The 13,068-nt window shown below is 44.7% G+C and overlaps 1 protein-coding gene across 13 annotated transcripts in view; it reads left to right on the top strand.

Moving 5' to 3' along the window:
* Window positions 1-13,068, top strand: part of CEP170 (centrosomal protein 170) — a 138,506-nt gene that overhangs the window by 86,623 nt on the left and 38,815 nt on the right. For all 13 annotated transcript variants that reach the window (XM_061624606.1, XM_061624602.1, XM_061624595.1 and 10 more), the window contains 2 exons: window positions 10,031-10,157; window positions 10,434-12,269. In XM_061624606.1, coding sequence (XP_061480590.1) covers window positions 10,031-10,157; window positions 10,434-12,269 — 1,963 coding nt within the window. The remainder of the gene's footprint in view (window positions 1-10,030; window positions 10,158-10,433; window positions 12,270-13,068) is intronic.

The following is a 13,068-nucleotide window of genomic DNA, read 5'->3' as shown; positions in this document are numbered from 1 at the left end:
TGACCCCATTTAAAATGCATTACAAGAGTCAATCCTAGATGTTACTAGGGAATGGTAACTATCTCTGTCAGGAGGGACCTAAGCTGTGGAAGGCATGCCTTGCAGCGGAAATTACCTGAGCTTATAGTGACAAAGATGAATTCAGGTGTATCAACAGGCTGAATCTGATCCTTTAGGGGGAAGTAAGTTGAGAAGGACAATACAGCTTCATTAAGTTTGAGAAATTACTTTTAAACCAGCTTCCTAGAACCGTAAATACTCTTGTATAAAGTATTTATCCTGTAAATAAAGCTTACGGCCAAACTAGACATTAACAGCTCCTTCCAATGCAAATAGCTAGATGGACCAAAATGTATCATTTGACATTGAGACCATAGGGAGAAGAAAGGGTTAAGATCTCTCCTCCCTGACTGCTGCCATCCTGACAATTATCAGCCACCCACCAGCAGCTGCTGTGTATCATACCTAGTTTGGCCATTCATCTCCAAACTTCAGTCACCTCAGCAGGTTGTGGTATCATTACTTTCCAAACCTTTGCTCAGCACTTTGAAGCTAACCCATTTCTATAATTATTGATTTTGTTTCAGGCCATGTCTTACATATGAATAATGTCTTAAAGGAATGTATAGTCAATACTGTACAAAAAATACATCACTGAAGAGAAGGAGTTCTGCATTCTTTAAGGAGAATATGTAATAAATGCATGAGCAGGAAATACAGAAGTCCTTCAAGTCAGCTGACAGCTGGTATAGCACAGTGGGGAGGAGAGCCTGGCTGGGAGTCCAGACTCTGAGAGTTCAAATCCCTTCTGGTGTCTCATGGGTGTCAAGGGCCAGCTAAAGATCACCCCCACAGTGAGTAGCTCGGGTTACATGCCCTGCCACCTGTGCAGCCGTGGGCAAGCTGCATAGTCCCAAGGAGCCCAGTTGCGGACAAGGAAGGGGCTGGCTTGTGCAGCTGTGGCAAGCTGAGCAGGCCCAAGCCAGCTGGGAAGGACTAGCCTCGGAGGGAGGCAATGGTAAACCCCCTCTGAATACCACTTACCATGAAAACCCTATCCATAGGGTAGCCATAAGTCAGGATTGACTTGAAGGCAGTCCATTTCCATTTCAAGTCAGTGGTCTTTCTTCTCACTTGAATTAATACTTTGTAAGCATGTTTTGCAATCTTTAGCTGCTACTGTAATTTAATGGCACAGCAGAGCCTAAGTAGGCTGTTTGACAACCATCAACTGAACAGGAAACATACCACAGTTCCAGGATATTTATTTTCCCTTTGGAAGTTTCCTAGGCTCCTTCACAGTTGGTCTTTAGATGTCTTAAAAATACAACACTTTATTGTTTCAAGAGGCTCTTTATGTGAGATTTTCTATTTTATTTTATTCTTTGTTTTATTAGGTTTTTACCCTGCTGTTTTATTTAGGTTATTGAATTTTATTGAGAGTTTTATATATTGCTCTCCTGCATTTTTTCCAGAAAAGTGGTATGTAAATATATCACCTGGAGTTTGCATGTTGGATTTCATCTGTTAAGAAAAAATACATCACCTTTGCCAACACTAACAATAGGTGAAGCCAAGTGCTTAGTGTTCAAGAAAGATGGTATTGTTCACCTGCATTACCTTATCTGCACTTTGTGTTTTGTGGTTAACAGGCTTCACTTTCTGCAACCTGCATATGTAGCCCATATCACTTATGTGAAGACACTACCACCATCCATAGAGTAAGGGGTGTTGTTTAGCAGCACACCTTTGGACATGGTGCTGGAGGAAGTGCAATGAATACTTTGGGTAGATGTTGGGGTAGATGTTGAAGGGCATATGGGTGTCCCACTCTGAGATACGGTGGTGTCCTGTTTGAATTAACTATGTGAGATGTCCTTCTAGCTCTAGTTGCGGCAGTGTAGTTGCATTTTATGTTGGCTGTTTGTATCTGGAGTCCTGAAGCAGAGTACATGTAACAAATTAATATTTATGTTACTGGCTTTTTTACTTGTAAACTGCTTAGAAGCTTATTCTGGCATTAAGCGGTGTAAATGATGATGAGTATAGATGATAATGATATTAATAATAATGGTACCAAGATGAGTGCAAGCGATACGGCCCTTTCTAATATGTGACCTGTAGCTGTCTATGCAACGGGCCCTTTCATCTATGTATCCATCGCCAAGTTCCAACATGTTGTCCCATAGCATGCATCGTGATATATGTAATCAAGGGTTCCCATGTCTGGGTCTTACATAGTGATGTGTGTTGTGATTGCACTTAGTTAAAATTATGTTCTCCAATACATATGTGGAAAGGAAGCAGGGAGTTGGCCACCCATTACAATGGGAGTGTGTTCATTTACACCATCTCTCTTCCATATTTTTTATGTTGTGCTGCAAAGGGGAGCAGGAACAAACCCTTAGTAAGCATAGGATTCTGCCTAAGCTCAAGGATAGTATTTTCCCTATGAGTCCGGCCATCACAACGGTTTTAGCTCCACCTATCGTGCGAAGGCAAGAATGTCTTTGAAGTCAAGACTAGGGGCGTCAGGCCCCTCCCACTCTCCAGTTCATTCTTGCCTTCGGAGGAACAAGATTGAGATTCATATAGCGTAGTATTTAGCTAAGTTCTTTTTGGTGTTTGTTTGTGTGTTTGTCTGACAGGGTGCGGAGGTATTGTTTCTTGTGTGTCTCCCAAGTGTCCTCCTCCCCTCCGTCTTGTGTTTAACTGCGTTTAACTGCTATCCGATTTCTGGGGACTTTTCTTGGGGAACTTTTTCCCTTGCCTGGGCAGTTTATTTCCTCTGATGGATTACTCCCCAGCTCTTAGAGAGACCGCGGCTGCAGATTCTCTTCGTCCTTTCGCCCCTTTTTTAAAAGCTTTTCTTCTTCTCCTGGGCTCTGCCGCTTCCCTCGGGAGCTTGCGGCTGCTAGCGGCTTGCCTTGCTGGGCTGCATTTAGCCGCGCTCCGTGAAGCTCTCAGAAAAACCGCGGCTGCGGTTCTTCTGATCTCAGCGGGAGCTTGCGGCTGTGGCTCCCGGCATTACCCCGTCACCTTTTTTAGCCTGCCCGGGTCCGATCTCGCCCCCTGAAGCCGGCAGCTGCGGATCTCTCATTAGCGCTTTTACTTGAGCTCACCCTCGCTCCGTGGCTTTAATTTTCCCACCGCGAAGAGCTTTGCAGATGGCGGCGGCGGCTGCCTTTCCGCTCCTGCCTGTTTCCTCCTTGGGGTTTTTTAGAGCCGCTAGTACGGCTATCGGTCCTGCGGCTCCTCCGGCGAGACTGTGCGGGGCAGCCCTTTCCCCCAGTTCGTTTCCAGACGGCCACCATTGCTCCTTCTCTCTCCGCCATTTTTTGTTCATTTTTTCCCGCTCTTTTTTTCTGGGCGCCATTTTTTTAATTCAAATTTCCCGCCTTTTTTGTTACCCTTATTAACCATCGGATACCTCCCCTGCAGGCTATCTATCCGTATGTGTGTTGTATATGTGCTGCAGACAGACTTACACAGGGCTGATTTACACACAATTTTACTGTGGCTGTAATCCTAGTGGCTGGATTATATTATCAAGGCTGGAGCTCCAATCCTAGTGGGCTGGATTATTTTATCAAGGCTGGAGCTTTAATCCTAGTGGCTGGATTGTATTCTCAAGGCTGGAGCTTTAATCCTAGTGGCTGGATTGTATTATCAAGGCTGGAGCTTTACTATTAGTGGCTGATTTGTACTAAATCTGATTTATATTGGTCCTGCCCCCTCTGAGGTCGTGAACCAAACCTGAAACCCAGCCTACAGCACTAATCTGAGTGTACCAACTCTAAAACAGCCTATATTACATTAACGCTGATACCTCAGTGCATTCTGCCCCCTCTGTGGCAGTGCACTTCGCCATCTGCCAGTGTATCCTACCCCCTCCGTGGTAGTACGCTGTGCCAGTTCGGGTCTTTACATTCTGCCCCCTCCGTGGCAGTGTACTGCACCCAAGTTAATATAAGATGGCAGAACAGCCAGGCATGTCGCCATCAACCCATATGGTGCCAGATCAGCCAGGCATGCCACAATCAGCCAAGCCACAACATCCTAACACGACTAAGACCAGACATACCAAAGCACTGGCTAAGACAAAACATCTTTCCAGCCATAGTAAACCAAAGCGCCCACGTTATGTCTCTGTGCCAACCACCACCACAGCACAGGCACACATAAGCGATATTCTCCATTCTCCTGCTGCTGCCTCTGACGAGGAAGAGTTTGTTGGCTTTCCCCCGTGTTCGCCTAACGAACCTCCCTCCATTTTACCGCCCCAAACATCTGTTCCAATAGTTCCTCAGGCACATACATCTGCCACATCCGGTCTGCAGCTGTCTCCTGATTTCCTCTCCCAACTTCAAGCCATGCTGGCATTTTTCACCCAAATGCAGTCACTACCACAAGTTCCTGCCATACCTCCACTTAACATGGTCCAACGTGCATGCCATGAAGCTCATTCTTCCGGCTCACCAGATCCCTTTGATGTAGCCAGAGGCAGATGTACGGACGAAGTCTCGTATGCGGAGGAGTCAACTTTCACTGACCATGTTGAAGGAGATGACTGGAGCGACTATTCAGATCATGAGGAGGATACTTCGTATCGCTTGTTTAATACCTCAGACTATCAGCCGCTAGTACGCAGGGTAGTTAATACCCTTGGTCTCCAGACTGCGCCTTCAACTTCACCCGCCCCAGCTATCAAAGGGGCCAAGATCCTCAAATCCCCTGCACCTACTGAACACTACATCCCGGTGCCGGACCTAATTACCAAATTAGCCTCTGAAGAATGGGCCCATCCACTCAAAGCTCGACGCTTCAAGAACCTGGCTGACAGACTTTACGCCCTAGCCCCGGACTTTGCCACCAAGTTAGATGTCCCTGGCATAGATGAACCAATCGCTCGCCTCGTTTCACGATCGCTTTTGCCCAGGGAAGGGGAATCCCACCTAAAAGACACTACTGAGCGACAAATAGACTTCGCCCTCCGCAAGAATCACGAGGCCACTGCCCTAGCCATGCGTGCCTCCGCTTCAGCCTCATCTTCTCCAGAGCATCTATGATGTGGCTGGATGACCTTCTAGAGGATGCTAACCCTGATCCTGTCACCCTCAGAAGAGCACTATTGAAATTGCGTAAGACAGCAGCTTTTGTGGCCGATGCCACTTTGGATGCCACTCAATTAGGGGCACGAGCCATGACGGCTCAAATGGTCGCTCGTCGCACCCTCTGGCTTTGCCACTGGCAAGCTGATTCAGCGGCCAGATTGAATCTGTCCAGAGCTCCTTACTCCGGATCTCTACTCTTCGGCGAGGAAGCTCTAAAGGCAGTGCTGGTTGATCCAAAAGACGCCCACAAACCGGTTCTGGCCACAGTCAAGAACAGCGACCACAGGCCTTTCAGGCGATTCCCTTCCTTCCGTTCTAACCAGCCCTTTCGAGGAACGCGGCCTGGAGGACGAGGCCGCGACTTCAGACCCTATGACCCCAACACATTCAAGGGCTCCTGGAACCGACGCTTCCAGGGCAGAGGTCAGTACCAAGGGCGCAGGGGCAACTCATCGTCCTCATATAAAGGAGGCCCTCGCCTACGCAAGTAGTCTTAACGCCCTCCCCATAGGTGGCAGATTACTTAATTTTGGAGGTCGATGGCTGCGCCTTACTAAGGTCTCCTGGATCAGGGACCTTTTCAGTTATGGTTATACCATAGAGTTCTGGGCAACCCCATCAGACAGATTCCACCCGTCTCCTTGCCCAAGGGCACCAGCCAGGCACAACATTATGCAGACAGCTATACACCACCTCTTGGACATAGCGGCAATAGAGCCAGTTCCCACAACTGAGAGGTCGGAAGGGGTGTACTCCCTCCTATTTGCTGTGCCAAAACGAGATTTATCATGGAGGGCGGTATTGGACCTCAAGTTTGTCAACCGTTTTGTAACATATCGCAGGTTCAAAATGGAATCACTCCACTCCATTACGGAGAGTCTGCATGAAGGAGACTTCCTGGCTTCTATCGACCTTAAGGAAGCGTATCTCCATGTGCCCATTTGCATAGCCCACAGAAAGTTTCTTCGGTTTGCTTTTGGCCACCAGCATTTTCAATATAGAGCGATGCCATTCGGCCTCTCCTCTGCTCCAAGAGTGTTTACCAAGGTGCTACTCATCCTAGTGGCTTACCTCCGGACCCAAGGGGTTCATATCTACCCATATTTGGATGATTTGCTAATACGGGCCAAGTCGGAGGAACTGGCTCATCATCATTTAATGATCACCCTCAATGTTTTGCAGGCCTACGGCTGGCTTGTCAACTTCGACAAAAGCCATCTCCAACCAACCCAACGCCTACTACATCTAGGGGCAATGTTGGACACCCTGCAGGCAATGGTCTTCTTGGCTCCAGATCGCATCACTGCCATCACAAGCATCGCAAGGTCCCTGATGCAACAAACATCCGCAGACGTCATGCTTCTCGCCAGAGCGCTCGGGATGTTCATATCTACAATCCACATTGTGCCATGGGCTCGAGCCCACACTCGGCCCCTTCAATGGATTCTGTTGCCTTTTCAAAAAGACATTGCCAGCTCCAACCATCGCAAAGTTCGCTTGAGCCCCGCACTGCGCCTCTCCTTCCGCTGGTGGACCAAGGTTCAACACCTCTCCAAGGGCACGTCGTTCAGAGAACCCCGCAGAACCGTTGTAACCACAGATGCCAGCCTCAGGTTGGGGAGCCCACTGCAACTCCCAGTACGTTCAGGGGGTTTGGTCCAACACAGAGCAATCCCAAAGCATCAACTGGCTGGAACTAAAGGCTGTCCACTTAGCTCTATGTCATTTTCAGTCTCTGTTCCCTTTGCATCATGTGCTCATTCGAACAGACAACACGTGTGTAAAATCACATTTGAACAGACGGGGGCACCAGGTCTCGTCCTCTGCAGGACTTAGCCTCCCTCATCTTTGTCTGGGCAGAACAACATCTACAATCCCTGAAAGCAGAGCACCTCAGAGGGATTTGGAATGTGACAGCAGACTGGCTCAGCAGACAACAGGTCTTTCCGGGAGAATGGAAACTTCATCCAGTCATTTTCCATCACCTCCAGTGTCGGTTCGGCGCCCTCTCAGTCGACCTGTTTGCCTCCAGTCGCAATTGCCAGCTTCCCAGGTACTTTGCCCGATACCTGGACTCAACAGCAGAAGCAGTGGATGCTTTGACAACACCGTGGCCAGACGGTCTATTGTACGCCTTTCCTCCCATACCATTGTTAGCCAAAACCTTGAGGAAGGCGCGAACCGAAAGGGCACAGCTGCTTCTGATAGCACCATTTTGGCCACGCCGACCGTGGTTTTCAGATCTTCTGGCAATGTCAATGATGGATCCTTGGACACTTCCAGTAAGGCCAGACCTTCTATCCCAGGGTCCAGTACTACACCAGGACCCTACTTGGTTCAATCTAACAGCGTGGCATTTGAACGGGGACATTTGAGGTCAGCTGGACTGTCTGACGCTGTGATTGATATTATTTTGGCCTCGAGAAGACCATCTACCACCCGTATTTATCAACATACCTGGGTGGCTTTCTCCAAGTGGTGTCAGTCCCACCACCATGATCCATCCCAGGCCACTGTGCATCAGGTGCTCCAATTTCTCCATAGCGGCTTTATGATGGGACTTCGACCCAACACTCTACGTCGACATGCGTCCACTCTGTCATCCATTCTTTCAGTGTCCTCTCCTGGAGATCATATTTCCTCACATCCGTTCATCAAACGTTTTTTGAGGGGAGTCGCCCTACGCTCTCCGGCTGTTGTCCATCGGTTTCCCTCATGGATTTTGCCGAAGGTTCTGCAGGCTTTGCAACGTCCTCCGTTTGAACCCATCAGGACTGTGCCTCTTCGTATACTGTCCTTCAAGGTCTTGTTCCTGATCGCAATCACATCTGCTAGACGAGTTTCGGAGTTGGGCGCATTGTCTTCCGCTCGCCATCTCTGCGTTTTCCATAAGGACTCTGTTGTACTGAAAACTGATCCTTCCTTCCGTCCCAAGGTTGATTCAGTGTTCCATTGCAACCAGGACATTGTTTTGCCTTCCTTTTGTCCGAATCCTACCCATCCTCTCAAGAAGGCTTGGCATTCGTTGGATGTCCGGAGGGCTCTCAAGACCTACCTGTCTAGGACCCAGGATATACGACGAACTGAGTCTCTGTTTGTATCCTTTCATCCAAGGTCTATGGGGCATAAAGTTTCCAATCCTACCTTATCCCGTTGGTTAAGGGCATGTATTACTTTAGCATATGAGTCTCTGAAGCTGTCAGTTCCAGCTAGTATAACGGCTCATTCTACCAGGTCAGCTGCCACTTCAGCTGCTTTTGCCACTAATGCTCCTGTTGCCGATATTTGTAGGGCTGCAGTCTGGTCTACCCCACACTCGTTTATAAGGCATTATAAAATTGATCGCTATGCCTCTGCTGATGCTTCTTTTGGCAGACGAGTGTTGCAACAGGTTCTTAATGACGATTAACACGGGGGTGGTCCCTCCCTGTTTGGGCTGCTGGGGTACATCCCGTTGTGATGGCCGGACTCATAGGGAAAATGGACCATTGGTCTCACCTGAAGGGTGATTTTCCTATGAGGATGGACATCACGACCCTCCCAGTTGGAGGATGACTATATATTTTCTAATGTGTTCTATATTACTGTTACGCTATTATATTTAAATTTAAAAGTGAAGTCAAGACTTCTAGTTCTGTTATACCGCTATGTTGGAGTCATGTTACTATACATGGTACTATTGTGTTATTTTCCTGCTGCCAGGCCTGTTGGCCTTGTTCTTGTATTTTTAGATATCTCTCCTTAGACTCGCTGCGAATGAACTGGAGAGTGGGAGGGGCCTGATGCCCCTAGTCTTGACTTCAAAGACATTCTTGCCTTCGCACGATAGGTGGAGCTAAAACTGTTGTGATGTCCGTCCTCATAGGAAAATCACCCTTCAGGTGAGACCAATGGTCCATTCACCTTGTTCTGTTCAAAGAGTGGCATAGAACCAGATGAATGATCCTGACAACCATAAGCCATAAAGTAAAATAAAGTATATCAATATCAAAGTATTTCTTTTGCACGTCATGAATTACTTTCAATAATTCTTTGTTCTTAGGTAAACTAATCCTGGCTTTAGCTTTCTACATGTGAAATATGTGACTTCCAGATTAATTTACACACATACACCATGGTTTTTTCAAGGTGCCTTGTTTCAAACAAACCATAACTAAAATAACCACAGTTTGTCATTTGGACAACACAACTAGCTGTGGTTTAAGTCTGAACTCCTTGCAGTTGCACCAAAGGAAAAAAAGGGCATGTCATCCCAGACCAACTGTGGCTTGTTCATGATGTCTTAGTGTGACATCCAAATGCAGCAAGTGGCTGCATTCAGATATCACATTCCCCTGTCTTCAAGCCACGGCTTGGAGGGATTGTTTGAACCACAGTTAGCAGGTTCAAATGTCACAGCAAACTTGTCTGAAGAATCCAGGAAGCATTCTATTAAACTATGCATGATGGGAAAGAGTGCTCAAGATCCATCTCCACTGTGCCATGGGTCCTGGATTGAAGCCTCCCCACCTTTTTTCAGCAATCCCTTGTGTTGATTATAGAATTGATCCAAAACCTGTTCCTTCCTGTGGATTGCCTTTTTTTGCAGCAGGTTGAGAAAGTTGTTTTGTCTTTTACCAAAATATTGTTGAATAGCAAGTTGGTGGTTCAACTTTTTTTCTGTTGTTGGAACTCTAAAATCTATGAATGCTTTCAAAACACCTGATAAAACTTATGCTTAACAATCATGGTCTTTTTTATTTCATAATTACTGTGAGGCATTATAGAAAACAATTACATAGACGATATTAATGTTTAGGCTGTCATTTTGCCGTTAGATTTTCTAAGATCTTAATTTTCTGCACATTTTCCCACTTTCTTCTCTAAAAAATGACTAAAACAGTATAAGCATACTTTATGTTGAAATCTGTTATCAGGAAAGTACTGGTGTGTCTGGAAGCAAACGCTGGGTGTCACAGTGGGCTAGTCTGGCTGCTAATCATACAAAACATGAAGAAAGTGAAGTACGGATGAAGTCATCTGCTCCTGCTCCTCTAGAAAATGGTACTGTACATAGCTCTCTTTTATCACAACTATTAACACATTTTATTATGTTGAGTTGTTAATTTTCTCATAACTAACACATATGTATAATGATTGTTAACCTCGTATGTTTTGTAAGTTCTTTTAATCTAAAAATCTACAAGCCTTGTGTGACAAAAGGAAAACAAAAGGGGAAAATGAGAATGGTGTTGAAATAATCTGTGATATTTACAGGATTTCAGTGCTCTTGCTTGAGAGGTAACCCTCCCCTTTTTACTACATTTTATTTGCTTTTAGATACAGACATCATTGAATCTGGCCTGTCAGCTAGAAGTGCTGCCTCAGCTGCCTCTTTGACCAGCCAAGGAGATCGAAAGAGGCGAACACTTCCACAATTGCCAAAGGAGGAAAATGTCACAGAAGGACAAAGAACAAAAGTTACAACCCATCAGCGATCAGAGATAGGTGAAAAACAAGACACTGAACTTCAAGAGAAAGAAACTCCAACTCATACACATAAAAAAATAGGTGAAGCTACTGATAGAAGCCTGACTAAAGCAAGCAGGGCAATGAATGGCCTTTCTCCTAAAGCAGACAAGACACTCCTTCACTCCAACAGTTGCTTCTCTTCTGGCAAAGAGAAAAGTGAAAATGGCAGGGAAAAGTTGGTGGTCAAACAAGCTTTAGCTAAAATTCAGCAGGAACAAAATGAGGTAACACATTGGATCCCCACTAAATTATCATCTTCAAAAGCACCAGACCAAGTTGAAAGAGGTAGAGAGGAGCCTTCTGCTTCTCATGAAGTTGGCAATAAAGAAAAAGTATCAGGACATGGCAAAGCAGAAATGAAAGTGGTACAGTGTGAAGGGAAAAGAAAGAAAGCAGAAGAAACAACAAAATGTCAAACTCCAAAAGGATTTAGTGGGGATAAGAAAGAAACATCAAAACCATTAGTGAGGCAAGGCAGTTTTACTATAGATAAACCTAGCACAAATATACCTATAGAGTTAATCCCTCATATTAATAAACAGACAGGAACTACTCCACCACCATTTTCTTTAACAAATAGAATAAGCGAGAAAAGTGATTCAGTGGAAACAGATTCTAGTTTAGATACCACACTTATTTTAAAAGACACAGAAGCAGTAATGGCTTTTCTTGAAGCTAAGCTGCGTGAAGAAAACAAAACAGATGAAGGACCTGAAACTCCAAGCTATAATAGAGATAATTCCATTTCACCTGAATCAGATGTGGATACGGCTAGTACAATCAGTCTAGTTACTGGAGACAGTGAAAGAAAACCATCTCAGAAACGAAAAAGCTTTACTACCTTCTACAAAGATAGATGCTCTACTGGTTCACCTTCAAAGGATGTTTTAAAGTCATCATCTACAAGTGCTAGAGACAAAATTGAAAAGAAAACAAAAAGCCGTTCTTCAGAAGCTGGTTTGAGAGGTGATGCACGCAAGATTGCACAGAGCAGTGGAAGAATACGGCAACCTTCAGTAGATTTAACAGATGACGACCAAACTTCTAGTGTACCTCATTCTGCCATTTCTGATATCTTATCTTCTGACCAGGAAACATGCTCTGGCAAATCACATGGAAGGACTCCCTTTACCTCAGCAGATGAACATTTACATTCCAAAACAGAAGATCTCAAATCAGCTAAATTGAAGATATCTCCAGCATCAACTGGGCAATCCAGTAAATCAACCACTCTTCCAAGGCCTCGCCCCACAAGGACTTCTCTCTTACGCAGAGCACGACTTGGTGAAGTGTCAGATAGTGAACTTGCAGATGCAGATAAAGCATCAGTAGCCTCTGAGGTGTCTACTACAAGTTCTACTTCCAAGCCCCCATCAGGAAGAAGAAATATCTCAAGAATTGACCTGCTTGCCCAGCCACGCAGAAATAGACTTGGCTCTTTATCAACACGTAGTGACTCTGAAGCAACAATAACTAGAAGTACCACATCATCTCGTACTCCAGAAGCCATAATTAGAAGTGGCATTAGACTAACACCACCAGCAGATAGTACTAAAGTTTCTCCTAGAATTAGAGCTAACAGCATTTCTCGACTTTCAGACTCCAAATCCAAATCTGTGTCTTCAGCTCATAATTCTCCATCAGGTATGAGAGTTTTTCCATCTTAATTCAATAATTTGCTCTTTCAGCACTTTCCATTTTCAGTTGATAATGACACTTAAGGAACATGTTTCTATTTTAACAATAGAATATAACTTTAAAATTGCTGAATCTAATGAAAAATGGTAACAGTTTGGCTGAACCTCTCACTGCTTAAATGCTTGATTTATTCATAAATCACCCAGCTTTTTAACAAAATAGACAGTTATGCTTTTTCACTGTATAATTTGAGCACATGAAGAAAAGACTAAAAATGTTTGGAACCTCAGAGTTCTCAGATTAAGTGTTTATTAGAGATGTAAAATTTCTGGAAATTTTGAAGCCATGGGGGGGAAACAGAAAATTTGAAAAATATGCTATTTTTAGCACACTTTACAGATTGAAAGTCACTTTGTTACTTTAGGAACATAAAATGTATTATGTGTAACTTTGTTTGCCATTACATTTTCATGTTTCGTATATTAAAAGTATAGTTTATTCAAAGAATAATTACAAATTTAAATTAATCTTTTTCAAAAGTTAACTGTAAGAAACCTAGCATCCCTTTGGGTTTGCAGATTTTCTGAGGAACAGGCAAAAACAGGAGAAACCATCAACATTACGTTAAAAAATTATGTGTTCTGAAAATTTAATATATCTCCTCCAGTCATCCACATTGTCAAGCAGACAATAAAGCACTTATTTACATAGAAAGAGCTGAGAAAAGAGGGGTGAAACCAAGACTCAGTGAGTACTATGTGAAATTTGATCAGTCTGATTTTCTGAGCTATCACTATCAGTTTCT

The sequence above is a fragment of the Rhineura floridana genome, chromosome 4, assembly GCF_030035675.1.
Source record: "Rhineura floridana isolate rRhiFlo1 chromosome 4, rRhiFlo1.hap2, whole genome shotgun sequence".
NCBI lineage: Eukaryota > Metazoa > Chordata > Lepidosauria > Squamata > Rhineuridae > Rhineura > Rhineura floridana.
This window is presented reverse-complemented; position numbering and strand designations above follow the sequence as displayed.